Raw genomic sequence first — 20,035 nt, forward strand, 5'->3', positions numbered from 1 at the left:
GGAAGGCAGAGAAATATTGCCCAAAATTCCCCTAAGAAAGCTTTTGTCTGATAAAGCCTGTAGGAAGTCTTACTCTTCAATTGTATCATGAGTATTTTATTATGTCCTAAATGAAAGTAGTCCATATCTGGCTAAAATATCTGGCACTATTTTTCAGATGCACTCTTTCACATCTTTCACTGTAGCTAATCTGGATAAATACTATGAGTTGGAAATTTTATGGTTTTGAGTATACTTTAAAATTTTACGGCTTAGAAAAGTTCAGTTATCTAATATTTAGCTATCAGTGCAATTTATGTTTTATAGGGCTTTATGCCAATACTAACAAGAACACACTGGCTTGGTAATCATATACTTGTTGCAAAACAATCCATCATTTCCATGGGAATAAAGACCTTAGAAACGCAATGGCTTTCACTGAAGCACAAATTCTGTAAGAGCAAGTTATCGATGAGTAACCCATAGTTGCTGGAAATACTGGTGAGAGATTAAAAGGAATATACGAGACAGCGTCATTGGCATGCAAGTTCATACACCAGAGTCACATTAAATTTTTGGCTCATCTCCCAATATTCTACAAATCTTCAGCAACATCTTCCACAAAACATCCTGAAATTACTTATGGCCTTTCCAGACAGCTAAAAAAGACAATTCCATCTGTATTTCCTCAAACACAGAAGGAGGGAGTGCTCAAGACACCCTGAAAGCTCTGTCTTTCCTAGGAGAGAGACTGGTATAACAAAAGTAGAGCTCAAATCAAATACCCAAACCCCTGCCTCTATATAGGTGGGGGTTTACGTATCTGTCTATCCATCTATCTAATCTCCAAAAAGCATCCTTAGTGGTTTTGAACACTTAAATCCTAACATTACCAACTCCTGTAACTGATCACATTATCCCCCTTTTCTCTCTGCCTCCTAACCAGAAAGCCAAAGAGTCTGGGACCCCATAAAGACTCTTCGCCCATTCAGCCCTGAAACTGCCTAGGGCTTCCACAAGTCCATCAGGTGCCTGTTGCCCTGTGGAAAAGGTGACATGTGTGGTGAGAGCTGCTGATCCACATCTCCTTCCTCCTGTACCTCAACTTCCTCCATCTCTGATTGAATTAACTAATTCTTCTTCAGACAGCAAGAATGGGACAGTTTAAAGAGATCTCTTTGCATCTGACCTTTAATAGACAAGCAAAAGTTTAGCTCAAGGCATTTTACCACCAAAATGCCACACTGAGTTTATTCTACGATTCTTTTTGTGGTAATCCCCAATCCCAACAAAAGACAGAGTAAATAAAATGATATGAAAACCAGTATGTTTCAATAACAGGAAAAAGAAGAGCACACACAGCCACGATAAACTTGTCCCACAGCACATTCCCAAGCTTCAAATGAACATACCTTAAGGACGATTTTATTATCTGAGGTTGGTGTCCTCCCCACCCACAGTGCAAATTTGCAAGGATCTCCTTCAACGTGTTCTGTGACACCCAACTCTGAGGTCTGGATAAAAAGGTAATTACATAATTAGATGACAGTAAAATGCCAGCAGGAGACAGAATAAAGGCCAAGAAAATGGGTTTTGGTGACCTGTAGTCATGCCAGGTTATAATATAGTTTACATTGACGGTAATCATCAGATCTTATTTTAGGTAAAATGAGAAAATTTTATTCTTAGGCTGTCATGATTGGTTGCATCCCTTTTACTTCATCTGTGCACCCCTACTGGACATCCTGATGAGGGTCAACCAGCAAATCCAGAGGAAGGAAATCAAAGTATTTAAAAATCCTGTTATCTGGAAAATCAAGACTGGAGTATTTTCAGCTCATAAACAACAAAATGAATCTGTCCTAGTTGCAAAGGAGCTGCCATCATGCATTTTTAGCATGAGCGAAGTAGCTTCGCAGAAGGCAAATGTCTTCATGGTTCAGTTATTTTCCAACTTGTTCATCAAGAGCATTAACTTTGATCTCACCAAAAATTTTAAGGGCTAAGAGACAAAATTTCTCTCTGTCCCTGCCCCACGGTCAAGTGTACCCCTAGCATGTCCTCCCCTCTCCAGCAAAGGAAGTGATTCATAATTGTGGCCTCTGAGGGAAACTTAACTTTTTTAAAAGATAAATTAAATGAAGATGTATCAGCTTCTAAAACAGACTAGCTTGGTCTCTGAGGATAGATTAAAGCCAGCTAGTGAAATTACTAGCCAGCAATGCTGCATTTTTTCTTTCCAGTTACAATATGATCTAAAATGATGTAAGGTAGGCTGTGAGCCAAAAGACAATCTCAAACAGGATATAAGCCAAAGAAAATAGTATGAAAATTGTTAGTTTGAACTTGCCAATTCCAGATTACTATTAAGATGATTTCTACAATGGTAGTATTCTATTACTTTGGGAACTTGATTAATATGTGGATACCCAAAAATACATAATGTAGATGTCCAAATTCTAAATATCTACCAATATTTATAAGTGATCCATCATACCTTGTGTAAAGAAGAAACCAAGTTAGATTGCATTTTCTATTCTTTCTCTGATGGTGATTTTTAATTAGTTTTGCCCAATCCTCCCCCTACCTGACCCTGCCAAGCAGCTCTGTGTTGACAAGCCCTGAGATATTCCCACTAAGGGAACACAGAAATACAGCAGACCCAGAGGACAACACATGCTTGAGACTTCCCTGAGAGTCAACATGGGGTTTTATAAAGAGACTCTTTGGATTTGCTACTTGTGGGGGAAAAAGGTATCAGGTATGTTCTTTTGCCAGAAAGTACACTCACAAGTTAAAAAAGAATTCGAATGCAATACAGTATCCACACAGCACTCAAGGATAGTGAGTGCTTTTTCTACAGATGGGATTGTGGATCTTTAAAATCTGCTTATATATATTTTCTCTAATAACCATGTTTTGTTATTGTAAAAAACCATAAATTTAGTTATTTTTCACACATTCATCTTTATTGAAAAAATATCACACCTCATCATTAAGAACCCATAGCAAGCCACCCAGGAAGGCTGCTTAATGTATATTCCAATGTTGGTGAAAGAAAAATTAATTAGAATGTTATGAGAACTGGATCATAGTCTCATATGATCAAGTTATTTGTAAAGTTAGGACACACAAGAGATAAATTTAAATTCACTTAAAAAGTGTTTTTTCAACTTCAGAGTCAATGGAATTTAGAAAAAGCAGGTTTCCTATCTAGTGAAGCTAAAACCTATGAGCTCCCTCTAGTGGACTCAAGACCATCAGAGAATTTCTCTGTGGAAGATGAAAACCTCACAGTTCCAGAGCTCCACATTTCAGGACAGTCTGGGAGGTCAACCTGGAAGCAACAGTAATTTTTTTCTACCTGCAAGAAGATGGCAAAGTGTGTTACCTTTACATTTACAATTCTGAACGTCTATACTTACAAACAATTTGCTTTTATAAAGGTACTTGCTTCTGCCACTGGAATCTTTCACTTCTTTACTAAATACTAAGGACATTTCAAAAAGGAAGAGATGCCGTTCTCGACCCTTTCGAATTAAGGTTTTTGGGTCCCACACTTGGAAGGATTCTTGTAGAATGAGTTCTCCCTGAGACTCAATATTTTCATCAAACCCTACAACATAAAAACAAGGAGGCATAATTAATTTGAAGGAAAATTTAAAAAGATGCACAGGACAGCACTGTGATGGTGTGAACATTTGTTTGATGCCCATCCATTGAATCTCAGATTAGAGGTTCCTGTTTGGGTCCCCACTCTAGACTCCCAGCACCGACCCCATCTGACAAAGGATAATTCTTCCTACAACATGACTGCATATATTTTCCCTTGTTCAAAAAAAAAAAAAAAAAAAAAAAAAAAAAAAAAGGGCAGCGATTCCTCATGTCTTTACTCTTTAAATTCTATCTCCCTAGGGGTGACATTCACACCATTTGAGATTGATTGAACTCTATTTCTCCTTGGCCTTCCATGACACAGACCTCCTCTCCTGTCCAGAATGGTCCACGGACCTTCCCCCCAGGCCACTGCCTACTCCTAGCCCGCACCCTAGCCCTCCACCTCTTTGGCCTAACACCATTCCTGGACATTCCACCACAATCCCAGCCCTTCCTCAAGGCTCTGGTCTGGCCTTCCTCAGTGAGTTCTCCCATCCTTGCAAAATTCTTCACATGAATCAGTCACACTGTGGCCATGGGGTGGCTTTCGGTCTGCTCATCTCTTCATGGAAGTGGCCCATGGTATGGACTTGTAGCTACCAGGACTTCACAGAGCAGTCTGATGCCTGGGACGGGGGCTGCTAGCTCTCTCTCTCTCAACTACCTCTCCCCTTCTTCTGTAGACAGAAACCCCTCTATAGTCAGGACAGCCGTGCACCCAAGCTCAGGCACATGGGGAGGCCTCGTACAACTTCCAGTTTCTGCCCTTATAGCAACTGTTCTTCCCCCTCGGTTTCCCTACTTTCTTCCTGCGAGATGTAATGTCAACATGGTCATGACACACCCTCAACCTAGCCACAACCAGACAACATTGGAGCTGTGGAGGGAAAGTAGACAGAACAGAGCCTGAGTCCCTGAGGATGCCCCAAGGGGCTGCCACCCCAGCTCAGGGGTTCCTTCAGAGTAAGAGACCCTCTGATTTTTGGGGTCTCTACTACAAACAGCAGCACCTCTGTCCCAACTAGATAAACAGGGGCTAGAAAAAGCATTTGGGGCAGGATTATTTCTTGTAAATAACTGTGTACCCTCATTCTAACAGTTAAGTTCTGTAACACAGGAATAGCCTTTGTAAACACAAGCTACACGGAAATTTCACTTGCAACCATAATTTTTATTTCTCTGACTCTCTCTTCTCCATATTACATGCTGCTGTGTTACACACTGCTGTGTTCAACACTCTTGCAAGTGATACAATGGATATAGACGTGAGGAAACAACAAGCATTTTAAAGGATTCTATAATTACAGGGGACTGATGGTGCCTGCCTGCCTTCCTTCCATCTAACTCAGACACCACATTGCCTAAAGCAAGTGACACAGGTGTTACTGGTGTTCTGAGGGTGGACAGCCATTCTCCAGTTAGTGGACAAGGACATGCTCTTAATGAGGTTGAAGTACTTTATGCGATTCTTAGGGGAAGCAATGAAACCAGTTCTTTTAAAAAAGAAGATACTTGGACTGTCTGAATGGCACAGCTGGTTAAGCATCTGACTCTTAATTTCAACTCAAGTTGTGATCTCAGAGTGGTAAGATCCAGTCCTGCACTGGGCTCCACACTCAGCAGGGAATCTGCTTGAGGATTCTCTCTCTCTCTCTCTCTCCCCCCCTCCCTCCCTCCCTCTCTCCCTCCACCACACCTGTGTGCACTCACACTTCTGAGTGCACTCACACATATTTCTAAAATAAATAAATCTGCAAAAAATAAGAAAGAATTTCTTCACATCTAAACTCTTAATTCCTAACAAAACACAGAGGAATGAGGCCAAGTGTTTCGGGGCACAGGAAATCCACTCATAAACAGTGTGGGTAGAAAGGGTACAGATGCTTGTTAGGGACCTGCAGAGCCCATTACCTTCCAGCATGCTGAGGTGCATGGCATCATTGGCTCGTTTTGGCACACTGAGCATCACCTCCAGGCCATCTTTTATCTCTCCCTTTCCTTCCTCACAGCAAGTAAGTAGTTCCTGCAAGAGACCAACACCATGAACTAGCCAAAGATCAAAAGCTCTGCCAGCAAGAACTTTGCAGAAGAGAAGTCTATGAAGAATCCATGGTTTTCAAGATAACAACAGACTGCAGTCAACTGGTTACATATTCTCACAGAAAAGGGATTACTGTCTCTTTATGCAATAGATGGAAGGGTGTGTCCTGCTTAAATCAGGATGCTTCCTCAGATCAGAGCAAGCCAGATGCAGTCACAGTTTAAGATGAAATCAGTATACACATTAACTGCCAAGCCTCAAAAATGACAAATAAAAATACTTCATTAGCACAGCAAAACATAGTTAGCCATTGGTTTTATCTGAAGGTCCCAGCAGAGTCCGCGAGTACTGCTGCGGTTCCTGAGCAGCCCAGTGTGATTTCGAACTCTCTGGGGCAGTTAATGCCATGCCCCCTCTAACCTGGAACACCCAGGTCACGAGCAGGAGCAGCACCACTGAACCAGAACCTATAGTTAAATGCTGGGCCTTTCGTGTGCAGGATGTTTGGCAAGGCACTAATGACCTTAAGCACACCTCCCTCAGTGTGATTACATTTCAGGTCTACTTGGAGGAACATCTGCTATTAAATTAAAGGTAACAGAGACAATAAATGCACTTTCTGGCAGGGTCAGAGATATTTTATCACCTGCGTATGAATGGTTATAGTCAGTGAGTAACAGTAACCACAGCTTTCTGTGTCCTTATGGTCCACAAGAGGGCCAAGGCACCGCAGTCAGCTCTGATCTCCTACTGGACACTGGTACAGCAACTTGGCACCAAACAAGCACCTTCACTTATGTCCAGATGGTTTTTACCTATTATTCTAAGCAGCTTGGCAAAACGTGCTTAAAAATGCTCTGTACGGAAATTAACTTCACTGGCAGAATCCTTCCTCATTGGGGATCTCAACAAAGCTTATTACTATTCTGTTGAAGAACCGCTGGGCAGAATAATGCGAGGTTTATAAATAAAGCCCGGCTTTAACAACGATTGACTAGATGTGAGGTCACTGACAAAGAGAGCTTTTGTGGAAACACATGCTAAAAACAAAATTCTTAAATCTTGAGGACACCAAGAGGTACACTGGCTTTGCAGAAGTAAAAAGCAAAGGGCTAACGTGAAAATAAATAACTTAACCTCCTGACTTCTATTTCGTGTTTGTGGCAACCTCATACTCCTATAGTGAGGGTCATCTAAGAACTTAATTGGATTTTGATACAAAAGTGCAGGAGAGCTTTCCCAACAGAATTGTCCCATGATGGTATCACTTTCACAAAAGAATATCACTATGTTTCTAGAGTTTTTTCAGTAAAAAAAAAGATAAAGAAGAGTCTCAGGATTTCGTAACTCCACCTCTGAACTTCTTTTCTATCTGGAAAAATTACATCCTCATCTCCTACTGCTGTGCTTGGGCAGCACCGGAGACAGATTCAAAAAATACTATTCCCAGGAGGTGTGGGCAGTTGGTACATTCTGATGCTTAATAACATTCTTCAGCCAAGGAAACAGTAGGGTAAACATCATTAGGTGGAGGTTGTAGTTTAGGATTCTTTTAGTCAAGAAAATGTACATCAATTATTACGATGCATTCTGTGACAACCATCACAATGTCTAACTTTTCTTTGAATTTCTATACCACTGTTAAGTCCCTAGATTATTACAAATGTGTTTTTTGAGGTATAATTGACATACCATTATGTTACTTTCAAGGATTCATTATTTGTATATATTGCAAAATGATCACAGTAAGTCTAGTTAACATCTGCCACCAAACATAGTTACAAGATGATTTTAATTGTAATCTTTCATTACCAAGAAAGAGTAGAGGTCAGTTTGACTCAAATTCTTGGGATGTGCATGAACAACATGTTCCATAAATATGTGTGTGACACGTGACCAGACATAACAGGAATTTGCCTGAGGGTGAATTACCTGAGCACCAGCCCCACTTAGGTTTAGAGCTGAGCCCAGGTAACAGAAACCCAGAGATGACTGTGGACACAGCCCGCACCCTCATGGGCTCGCTTCCAGACCTGCAGACCAGCACTGTTAGAAGCTGGACTTAAATGCATGCAAAGCATATAGACAGTGCCTGTCCCATAGTCAGCAAGCCATCCTGGCACACAGGTACTAAGTGACCCAGATTTGACAATCTCTCTTTCCTTTCTCAGTTTATGTTATGTTAGGGACCAGGGTCAGTCAGCAAAGTTCAGGTGCATAATCAAGGAATACTCCCTTGTTTACCTGCTGTGCTGAGAAACTGCTGTGCTGAGGGTAACAAACACCAATGAATTAAAAAAAAATTAATTGTCTAGATATTAAAAATTCAGGGTAATTTACATAAACAGAAGTGTCAAAACCGTAATGCACAGTTCATAAAATTTTGCAGGCACAAAGATGCTTCATACATACTTTTAAAAGAAGTTGATACTTCGTTATTCGCTGAACTGGCTTAATAAGGTAGGAAGAGATGGAATTGGCTAATCCATGCCGTTGTTGTATTTCCTGAATTAAGAAAAAAATATATATATACTGATGAACATTAAAAATTAGATAGCATGTACTAAAAATGGACATTTTTTACCTCTAAAAGGAATATACACATATCACTATTGTCCTAGAAATAAAAGTAGAAATCACTACTTATTCTTTTAATATGCTAAACATAAAAATGAGTTACCAGTTTGAACCAGAAGGTAGCAGTGCTTTCATGTGTAGACGGCAAACAGGCACAGCCAACGGCTCCCAGCTCCTGGGCCTGCCCTGGTCTGGCAAACCCCCGGTGCCAGCCCTGGTCCCACTCAGACACAGGACCCTGAGCCACAGACTGGACACACCGTCTCTCCCCCAGTGCGGCCGGCTCCTGAAGCTTCGGCCATGGGCGCCCCCTCCCCCGGCCTGACTCCCCCTAACAGGGCCCCTCCCTCACGAACACACCCACGAACTGTGCAGGCAGTCCACCTGCCCTCACAATTCAACCACTTTCTAGCCCAGACTTGCCACACCAACCAGCTGTGCTTGCTCGATCTTGGCTCTTACCACTCTTCTCAAAAAAAAATAAAAAGGGGGGGTGTGTTATCTTCTAATATTCTATGCTTCAAATGGAATTTAAAAACCATCACATGTTTGTATTCTCAATCTGTTTGCCATTCTGATTAAGCTCGTCAGGAGCCCCGCACTGCACCGTGATTCACGGGGCAGCTCTCTCTACAGCATGCCGGCTGCAGAAATCACCAAATGGCTCATCACCTACACACCAAGCAGATTAGATTAAAACTCAACAATTCTTCCTCTGCCTTCCAGATTACAAATATAGTCTTAAGTTTCTCTTCAACTGCAGTTGTTTAAAAAAATGTGAGATTTATGATTTAATGATTACAATACACACATTCATAATTCCACATCTAACAGGTTTCTTTTTCATATACAGTATAATGCACAGACCCTGGGTATGGGGCACTGAGTTCTGACAAATGTCAACACACTTGCAACTGACTTCCAAAGCAAGGTACAGAATATTTCCAACAAAACAGAAAGTCCTCAGACCCCTTTCTAATCAATCCCCTTACCCACAACCCCATCACCACCAAGAGACAACCTGTTCTGGTTTCTATCATCAGATGAGTTTTTAGGTCTAGAATGCCACATAAAAGGAATCCTACAGAATGTATTTTTTCGTATCTAGCTGCTCTCAGCCCAGTTTTGGAGATTAATCTTTGCTACTTATGTATCAAGCATTTATCCCTTTATACAGCTGATAAGTATTCCATTTCATGCATATCTCATAAACCATTTGAGTCTTTTTAATATCTTGTTTTAATAACATCCAGAAATGCAACTCTGATATTTCTAAACACCAATTTCACTATTTCTGTTGACATTTTTAATACCTTACCATAGGATTATACTATTCAAAAATGACAAGAGACAAATGAATATCCAATGGAAAAAAAGTCTCTTTAGCAAATGGCATTGAGAAAACTGGACAGCAACATGTGGAAGAATAAAATTAGACCACATTTTTTCACCATACACAAAAGCAAATTCAAAATGGATTAAAGGCACAAATGTTAAGACCTGAAATCATAAAAATCCCTGAAGAGAGCACAGGCAGTACTTTCTATGACATCTATGCCATGGCAATGTTTTTCTAGATATGTCTACCAAGGCAACAAAAATAAAAGCAAAAATAAACTACTGGAACATCATCAAAATAAAAAGCTTCTGCACAATAAAGAAAATAATCAACAAAACTAAGAGGCAACCTACTGAATGGGAGAAGGTATTTGCAAATGACATATGATACAGGATTAGTATAATAAAAATGGGAAAAATAAATGATTGAAAAAGATTCAAAGATTATTTTTGCATCATAGAGCATAAAAGAAGCTTAACAGTCTACACCTTTGCACATTACATTTAAAAATTGAGGATTATATATAAATAGTAAGTCATGTGACATATATATGTACATGTTAAAATCTTTGAAGGATCTTTTAAAAACAGAAAATAGAAAAACATCCCACCATACATGTGACAGATAAAAATAAATATACTGTACCACCCATTAGATGAAAGCTATCAGTAGAGTTGCATTTTTTTGTTTACCAAACACAATGTAAAAGATTCAACCACTTTACCAGGAATCTCTTACTTACATCAAAGTAGGATCCTGCATGCTCTAATATCAGCTGAGTAGAATCAGGCTTATTTTTGCAATATGTGACATACATCTGAAACTTGTCTGCCTATAAACAAGAAAAAATCAGAATATCTCTTTCAAATGGCAAGAAGTCAAAATACAATAGACTTTTATGTAGAAAAGAAGCTATGGGGATAAAGGAAATTTAAACTCCACATAAAAGAAACCCTATCGTATACAGAAAGTGCTTAAAAATAAGAAATATCCTACAGATACATGCGTCCAGAAGCTGCCCCTGGCCCAGTAAGTCAGGGCTGGGCACACCCTCCCTGTTCACACAGTGGCCAGTGCAAACCTGGGCATCATCTGTAGATGGCAGGGCACTGCCCCCAGGTGACTGTCTCTTCTCCTCCCTCCACCCCCCAGGCATGGCTGGGCACCTGTGTACCCGTGAATCCCCAGGGCCACACACGGGCCCAGCACACTAAATGTTCCATTTCGAACTATCACTACTACCAATAAAAAACTCATTCCACGTGAATAACTAGTTGGAGAATGTCATTCTTAGAGGCAAAATCTACTTCTCTATAAGCAGACACCATAGAAGATGGTGACATAAAAGATATGAACCATATTCCTTTTAACCTCCTGCAAAGCCACCAAACAACTGTGAGAACAAGTAGCTAAGGTGTCATTACCCAAGTAACAAAGCAATGTCCAACATCTTCTGGCAACTGCTCATATTTTTCCAGCTCTTTTAGGAATATGCTGCAAAGAGTAATAAAAATGGTATCGGATTATTAAGAGGTTTTAAAACACTGTACTAGTGAGATATGCCAGAAATCAGACCAAACATGCCAAGCATACCATTTCCATCAGGTGCAGTGAAACACTTGTGCCCTTTAGATTTTAACAAAATGTGTAGCTGTTAACTACTTAACTAGGCAACTTAAATGTTTTCTAATGCAAAGTTTAACCTAGCAGCTTACTTCTGGGTGAGTGTTTTGTTCAGGAGCTAAGGATGTTACTTAGGGATACAAATAAACAATCAGAGGAAGCCATTTCAGATTTCAGGGTGTTTTGCTGGGGTGGGGGCCGGGGAGTGAGGAAGACTCTGGCAGTCCTGCCCCAGCAATATCTTTTCACAGGCTACTGCGCAGCACACATTCTATCTAAAGGAACTTCTGCTTCTTAAAAAAAAAAAACAAAAAACCCAAAAACCTTAAAAATAAAACCATGTGCCTCTTGTGGCCAATGGACAGTACGTTTTGCATTGGTCAGAGTACACATCTGTTCTATTCTCAGTTCTTTCTTCCCTCTTGTTGGAAAAGACCACACATCAGCCAGCAGCCACGGAGACCTCTTCCTTCTTTTTAACTCTAAGAAGTAATTGATGTAGCAGCTGGTGACATAGTAGCTTCAAAGAAGTCAGGCTTCCTTCAAAAAAGAGTTTTCACACTTTCCCTAATCTTATTTCTGTGGCAGGAAAGTACAGAAAAAAAGTTGAGTCTCTATTAAAATAGTCTCTACTACGTCAGTTTTTTTGATGAAAGCCTGACAGGTGTCATTCAAATTTCAACAGAATCACTGAAATGGATGCTTAATTCATTTTGAAGCCTTCATTTCTTATTATGAAACTTCAGCATGCACCTCACACCAGTGAGAATGGGAAAAATTAACAAGGCAGGAAACAACAAATGTTGGAGAGGATGTGGAGAAAAGGGAACCCTCTTACACTGTTGGTGGGAATGTGAACTGGTGCAGCCCCTCTGGAAAACTGTGTGGAGGTTCCTCAAACAGTTAAAAATATACCTGCCCTACGACCCAGCAATTGCACTGTTGGGGATTTACCCCAAAGATACAAATGCAATGAAACGCCGGGACACCTGCACCCCGATGTTTCTAGCAGCAATGGCCACGATAGCCAAACTGTGGAAGGAGCCTCGGTGTCCAACGAAAGATGAATGGATAAAGAAGATGTGGTTTATGTATACAATGGAATATTACTCAGCTATTAGAAATGACAAATACCCACCATTTGCTTCAACGTGGATGGAACTGGAGGGTATTATACTGAGTGAAGTAAGTCAGTCGGAGAAGGACAAACATTATATGTTCTCATTCATTTGGGGAATATAAATAATAGTGAAAGGGAAAATAAGGGAAGGGAGAAGAAATGTGTGGGAAATATCAGAAAGGGAGACAGAACATAAAGACTGCTAACTCTGGGAAACGAACTAGGGGTGGTAGAAGGGGAGGAGGGCGGGGGGTGGGAGTGAATGGGTGACGGGCACTGGGTGTTATTCTGTATGTTAGTAAATTGAACACCAATGAAACTTCAGCATGGTATCTAGGTTTCGAGAGTAACCAGCTCCCCAAAGATAAAGCCACTCACTTATTATGAAACTCATAGATTTCCTGCATGTTCCCGAAGATAACAAGCTCTCTGTTTACGATGCCGGCCGGGATCTCCTCCACTCCGCTGGTCATTTCCCACAGGTATGTCTGACCAGAGGGAAGAAGAGGGATTACATAAAAACCAAGAGCACATGTCCAAGGAAGTATTCCTGACATCTGGAATACATACCCAGACTTCCCGAACCACTGAAAAATACATCTGAAGAATGCAACCTTTTACAAAACAACATCAAAGACTTTTTCTCAAAAAAGCCACCCCAGTTGCTATGAGCACTTGAGAGGTAGGTCCTATTCGTTCCAGCTCAAAACCTTCTATTCCTGGCTTTGAGTTTTCTTGTTAACCTACACTACAAGGTATGACACATATTCTTTAAATGCCTGAGTATGAGTTGCCAATCATAATTAGTAGGCACATTTCTCTGAAGCTGCTGTAAAATTCTCTACAAAGAGAATGTCAGCCAGGCTGTCATGTGATGAACAGAATGAGAGGATTAATGCTGTATCATCCCTGCAATGAGCAAAACACAAGCCTGGAACCCCACAGAAGGGCAAAAACAAGACACAGGCTGCTTAAGCATGCTTAAAATCTCGAAAACAACAACAAAAAGTGTGACTATTTTAAGAAGTACCCACAGGTAGGGGTGAATAGCACACTTAGATTGAATCTAAATAAATAAGCAAAAAAACTTACTTACATCCATACACTCCCGGAGGTCTCTCACGTAAGCCTTTTCAGTCTGAATCAGCTCAGCCATTATGAACCTTCAACGGAGGAAGACAGCCAGGGGCTCAGTTTACAATCAGGACACATGCTCATTTTAACTACTACTTTCATGGTTTATGAAATAATAAGCGGGATTTTAAAACCAACAGTCAGTGTTCCGGGGAATTAAATCAAGAACAGATAGCACAATAATAGTACTCAGCCACTGATTCAAAGGAAAAAACATCTTGGACAACATTTTGTTGAGGTGCCCGCAGGTCAGGGATTCTCCATCAGCACCACCAACACATGGGGGTGGATAACACTTTGCTGGAGGCTGTCCTGTGTAGTGGAGGGACCACCAGCAGCTTCGGTGTCCACACACTGGATGCCAGCAGCATTCCCCTCTCCCTACTGCATGACAGCCAAAAATGTCTGCACACGTTGCAGAATATCCCCTGGGGGACAGAACTGCCTCTGGCTGAGAACCCCTGGCTCAGGACAATCTCGTCTTCATGAACGTCTAGTACAGTTTACTAACTGGCAATTTTGAAACCCCTCCATGTATGCTGTTTTTCTTGTTAGTACAACTATTTACTCATGACCTACTGATGGCAATGGCACTAAAACAATTTGTCAGCCATGGAGGAGATGGAGGCACAGGAACAGAAACAAGACACGGTTTCTGAACCAGATGACAAGGGGACAGTGGTATCTGTGCTGCAAAATCCAAGCGTATTCGGAGCATCACAAAGCATTAATGCCATTTGGTTTCAAAGCACACACAGAAGCATGTTGGTCCAAGTGACATTTTCTTCAATTTTTCAATGAATCCCAGCAGGTTCTTAAAGACTGGCTTACTCTTTTCTGCGGGCCGACTTCCGTTTCTCTTCATTAAGTTCATGAGCAGCATCACGAAGCTTCACCTCTGACCCAGGGACACTGGCAGGGATTATGTCTAGCTGAAGACTTTTGCTCTGTGGAGGAAGACGGCCAATTAACTTCCGTTAATTACGTCCAGGGAGGACATGAGGAAGAACATGATTTATTCTGTTTGCACAAAGCAATTTACCGATTTGTTGGAATCTGAAGAAATCCCCAGGGCTTTCTCCAAAGAGGTCCTGTACTTCTCCATCCGCAGAGAGAAATCTCTGTACCTCTTATCCACTGCAGTGACACATTTTTTTATCTCTGCTGCATGGGCATGCCCTTTTTCACAAAAGCCATCAGCCAGCTGTATCAATAGCTTCACTCTCTCTTTGGTTTGCTGCAAAAAACACAACAGGAAAGTATTGTGAGGCAAATGAACTCAACTGCCAGAAACCAGAAACACAGTGGCAACTTGCCTACAACTCTGAGCCTGAACAGGGAAAAATCGCTGGTGACAGAAACTTACACCAGAGCTCCAAGTCCAGGTGAATTCCTCCCTGATCCTTGTCGAGCTCCCTCCCCTCAGCTTTCCAAAAGAATGGCAGGTTTAGGACTGAGAAAACCACCAAACAAAAATCTAGACTTTCTTTCAACCATGTCTTCATCTGGTAGATGCTCAGGAGAAATGTGCAGAGGGAATAAGGAATGCTCAAGCAGGCTGTTCTCTCTGCAGCTCTGTGATTCTACACCATGGAATGCTAGCACGAACTGGCTACAAAGACACCATCCTGCTTCCTGCAGGTTTGTTCCCTATGCCCATTTAGGGCAGCAGTCATCTGAGATTCTGGCTCTCCTGCAGTATGTGGCAAAGGATCTCCCCAAGGCAGACACTCAACAAAATCCTTGAAGCAACTCCACGTTCGCACGTTCATTTCTTCAATTCTCAGTAGAAATGGAGGAAAAACTGCTCGTCAGGAAATTATCTTCAGAGAGGTGTTAAAAATGCCCTTCCCTGTTTTAGAACTCCCTCTCAAAAAAATTATTTACTTTGTATATGTACTTAGAAAAGACATTTAAAGTAAGTTAAACATAACTTCCTTATTTTTCGTAAAGTTAAGGATAACCATAGAACACTGGTTTACGCTGCATGGCAGTGACTTCGTTCAACTCTGATTTTTCAGCACATCCTTCACTATATCCTTCTCCTGTGTCACAATGACAAGGCTTCCTTCAGTGATCCCACTGGCATGTCCGATGAATACAGTTGCTCCTGTGGCAGGGAACCTGATTTTCTTCACTAACCTTCATCTAGAAAATCTTCATGCCTAACATTCAGGGAGCTGACTATAAAAATCCCAACAGGTGTACGTGAGAGCAGGGGCCTCAAAAAAAAAAAAAAAGGTCCCCAAAAGGATAAAGGTCAGAGCTCACAATTGGATAAATTATTTTAATTTGGGGATGCCTGGGTGGCTCAGTGGTTGAGCATCTGCCTTCGGCCCAAGGCGTGATCGAGTCCCACGTCAGGCTCCCTGCATGGAGCCTGCTCCTCCCTCTGCTTGTCTCTGCCTCTCTCTGCCTCTCTCTCTCTCTCTCTCTCTCTCTCTATATATATATATATATATATATATATCTCAGGAATAAATAAAATCTTTTAGAAAAATTATCTTAATTTGTATAGTAAGTTTGAGGCAGAATTCACTAGGCAACCTGTAAGACCAGCTGTAAAAATCCTCAGGTTCTGCACAAACACCCTGGTGACCTCGCTGTCACTGGGTGCCCGAATGAACACAGCTCCCAGCATGTGTGCTCCACACATGCACCCTGCCTCTGTTTCTTTGCATCAGTGGCTCTCCTGCCTGGAATGCTATTCCCCCAGATGTCTCCATGGCTCCTTTATGTCTTTGCTCAACTGAAGGCCACTTTCAACAGGTGCCCCCTGACTCCATTAGAATTGCAACTCCCCTTCCTGCCCCAGCTATCCTGACTAACCCTGTGTGCTCTACTATTTCCCATGGCATGGATCACCTTCCAACAAGGATGTGCTTTACCTATTACCATTACTGCCTGCCTCTTGTTTGAATGTAACCACTATGGGCCAGGGATATTTGTTTGTTTTGCCTACTAATATCTCATTCACCTTCCATATGCTTGGCTTGTAGTGGACATTTACCAAATATTTACTAAGAAAATAAATCAACATTAGGTTCTTTGTGCAAGTATGTATATGCCTATAACTTTAATAGGCACGGTAGTTACTCTTAACAGGCGTTAATATCATACTTTCTGAAAAGCAAATGAAAACAGAACTCAGATACAATTATCTCTGGAAAAAAATGATGATTGCAGACTCTATACAAGCTATTTATTGGAAAAAGCAAAACTTAAAACACACTGAAGTTTATGGGGGCTTTCATCTGGTGTGGAAATGAACTCAGGTTGAGTGACCTGAAAGGAAAAGATCGGTCGACCAAATCTTTTTTTTTTTTTTTTAAAGAGAGGTAGGGATGGAAAGGGGCGGGGGGGGGGGGGGGAGAGAGAGAGAGAATCTTAGACAGACTCCACGCCCAGCACAGAGCCCAATGCAGAGCTTGATCTCACAACCCTGAGATCATGACCTGAGCCAAAATCAAGGGATGCCTGACTAAGCCACCCAGACACCCCTCATCCAAATCTTTTCACTTATCAACATGACACCTTTCTGGACATATAATTAGACAAGATTAATTATAAATCAATGAAATAAGAAGTCAAAGTTTCAGACTTGGAAGCAGAAATTCCAAAAGGGACTTAACTTAGAACCATTATTAAATTTTAATATCAAAGAGAAATAACAGGAGTAAGGCAGGATTGCTAAAAAAATTGGGTTGCCTAAGTAAGGTTACATTGCTGTGTGGCCAGATACTAACATGCTGAAAAGCACAAAGAAGGTTCTGTTGTGCCACCGTATGAGCACTTCTTCTCTTCCCCTGTGTCACGGTGCCATCAGCAAAGGGTACTGCAAATTATGTGTATCTTTAACAAGTGAAGATCCCAGTTTCATGTTTTAAGCTCTGGGGTCACAAAAGTGAAGATAAAAAAGACAATGCAGCTTGTTTACCTTCAAAGAGAAAAACACAAAGAAAGGCCAGGGAGATTTCTGCATAACACACATCACAAAATAGATCAGTTGCGTGTGTATAACACCAACAGGCTGAAACTGAACATGACACTAGGATGCAGCAGAAGATGACCTAGAGGCATATAGCCTAGTGACTGGCAGGTAACTTTCATTTACACAAAAGACAGTGGAGGCTTCAACAAGAGGTGTGGCCGAGCCCCTCCCTCGGGGACATTCTCAGTCTCTTCCTTCTCCTCCCTCCCAGGTGGCTGTCTGCTCTCTTATTACTTTGCACGCAAAGGTATACATATCTATCCATCCATCTTGCTATTGCCTGTTTCTCTAGCTGGAAGCTAGAGCCATGAGCCCAGAACCCAGAGTATTTCTGTTAATAATGACTAAATGAATAAACATGATAAAAATGATAAATGATAAATGATTTTTTATTTTGATAAAATAAAATAAAATAAAATAAAATAAAATAAAATCATTTGATAAATGATTTTAAATGATAAATTTTTAAATGATAAAAATTAAATATGATGCCTCTGCTCATTCATGAACCTTTTGTACCTCGATACATTTTTATTTTAGTTGGTATTTTTCAAATGCATGCATAGAATTCAAGATTCAAAAGGTAAAAAAGGATACAAAGTGGAAAGTCTTTCCTTGCCCTGCCTTCCCACAACCTGTCCCAGGGGTCAGCTCCCTGTTATCATTTCCTAAGTGTTTTATTATAGTGCGGAGTGCATGTGTATTTTTCTCTCTCTTGTTTTGTACCCAAGTGCTTGCACACAATAAACCCTGCTCTGCATCTAGTACTTTACGTTTAACAGCTCGGTTATCCTTCACCATCAAAACAAACATTGCATCCTTGTTTTATGCTGAGAGCTGCATAATGCGCTGCCACTAATGGGCCTTCATGCTGCTCCTGCTCTTTTCCCAGGACAAGCACCAGGCAGGAGAAAATGCACAGGTCTGGGCATGTGCAGTGAGTCCACAATTCGAGATGTGGGACAGCTGGGGCACAGTAAGTGCATCTGTGATGCTGAGCAGTAATACCTCCATTCACCCCGAACACACACACGCACACCTAAGACACAGTCTCAAGCTTTTTGATCTCTGTCAAGCTCTTGGGTGAAAACAGAACACACTTGTAGTTCTGATGTATAATTTTATTTTAAACATCTTTTGTCCAATCTCTTATTTTGTCATATTGACTTATAAAAGCTCTTTACAATTGAGAAACTGACCCTTTGCCATATGAACTATGTATATACCTTTTCTGGTTTTTGTCCTTTAGTTACAATGGGCTGCCCTTTAGAAATTTTCACATTTTCTTTTTTTTTAATTTATAAATTTATTTTTTATTGGTGTTCAATTTGCCAACATATAGAATAACACCCAGTGCTCATCCCATCAAGTGCCCCCCTCAGTGCCCGTCACCCAGTCACCCCCACTCCCCGCCTACCTCCCTTTCTACCACCCTTAGTTCGTTTCCCAGAGTTAGGAGTCTCTCCTGTTCTGTCTCCCTCTCTGATATTTCCCACTCATTTTTTCTCCCTTCCCCTTTATTCCCTTTCACTATTTTTTATATTCCCCAAACGAATGAGAACATACACTGTCCTTCTCCGATTGACTTATTTCACTCAGCATAATACCCTCCAGTTCCATCCATGTCGAAGCAAATGGTAGGTATTTGTCATTTCTAATGGCTGAGGAATATTCCATTGTATACATAAACCACATCTTCTCTGTCCATTCATCTTTCGATGGACACCGAGGCTCCTTCCACAGTTTGGCTATTGTGGACATTGCTGCTAGAAACATCGGGGTGCAGGTGTCCCGGCGTTTCATTGCATCTGTATCTTTGGGGTAAATCCCCAGCAGTGCAATTGCTGGGTCGTAGGGCAGGTCTATTTTTAACTCTTTGAGGAACCTCCACACAGTTTTCCAGAGTGGCTGCACCAGTTCACATTCCCACCAACAGTGTAAGAGGGTTCCCCTTTCTCCGCATCCTCTCCCACACTTGTGGTTTCCTGCCTTGTTAATTTTCCCCATTCTCACTGGTGTGAGGTGGGATCTCATTGTGGTTTTGATTTGTATTTCCCTGATGGCAAGTGATGCAGAGCATTTTCTCATGTGCATGTTGGCCATGTCTATGTCTTCCTCTGTGAGATTTCTGTTCATGTCTTTTACCCAGTTCATGATTGGATTGTTTGTTTCTTTGATGTTCAGTTTAATAAGTTCTTTATAGATCTTGGAAACTAGCCCTTTTTCTGATACGTCATTTGCAAATATCTTCTCCCATTCTGTAGGTTGTCTTTTAGTTTTGTCGACTGTTTCTTTTGCTGTGCAAAAGCTTCTTATCTTGATGAAATCCCAATAGTTCATTTTTTGCTTTTGTTTCTCTTGCCTTCGTGGATGTATCTTGCAAGAAGTTACTGCGGCCGAGTTCAAAAAGGGTGTTGCCTGTGTTCTCCTCTAGGATTTTGATGGAATCTTGTCTCACATTTAGATCTTTCATCCATTTTGAGTTTATCTTTGTGTGTGGTGCAAGAGAGTGGTCTAGTTTCATTCTTCTGCATGTGGATGTCCAATTTTCCCAGCACCATTTATTGAAGAGAC

General features: G+C 41.1%; 1 protein-coding gene across 5 annotated transcripts in view; it reads right to left on the minus strand.

The window, feature by feature from the left end:
• TRIO (trio Rho guanine nucleotide exchange factor) overlaps positions 1 to 20,035 on the minus strand; it is a 354,351-nt gene that overhangs the window by 98,950 nt on the left and 235,366 nt on the right. For all 5 annotated transcript variants that reach the window (XM_025451453.3, XM_049105660.1, XM_049105659.1 and 2 more), the window contains exons 22-31: positions 14,513 to 14,707; positions 14,302 to 14,417; positions 13,433 to 13,499; positions 12,715 to 12,824; positions 11,018 to 11,087; positions 10,336 to 10,425; positions 8,090 to 8,182; positions 5,548 to 5,659; positions 3,405 to 3,595; positions 1,392 to 1,493 (exon numbers count right to left, since the gene is read on the minus strand). In XM_025451453.3, the coding sequence (XP_025307238.1) occupies positions 1,392 to 1,493; positions 3,405 to 3,595; positions 5,548 to 5,659; positions 8,090 to 8,182; positions 10,336 to 10,425; positions 11,018 to 11,087; positions 12,715 to 12,824; positions 13,433 to 13,499; positions 14,302 to 14,417; positions 14,513 to 14,707 (1,146 nt within the window). The remainder of the gene's footprint in view (positions 1 to 1,391; positions 1,494 to 3,404; positions 3,596 to 5,547; positions 5,660 to 8,089; positions 8,183 to 10,335; positions 10,426 to 11,017; positions 11,088 to 12,714; positions 12,825 to 13,432; positions 13,500 to 14,301; positions 14,418 to 14,512; positions 14,708 to 20,035) is intronic.

This window comes from Canis lupus, chromosome 34 (genome assembly GCF_003254725.2).
Source record: "Canis lupus dingo isolate Sandy chromosome 34, ASM325472v2, whole genome shotgun sequence".
Taxonomy (NCBI): domain Eukaryota; kingdom Metazoa; phylum Chordata; class Mammalia; order Carnivora; family Canidae; genus Canis; species Canis lupus.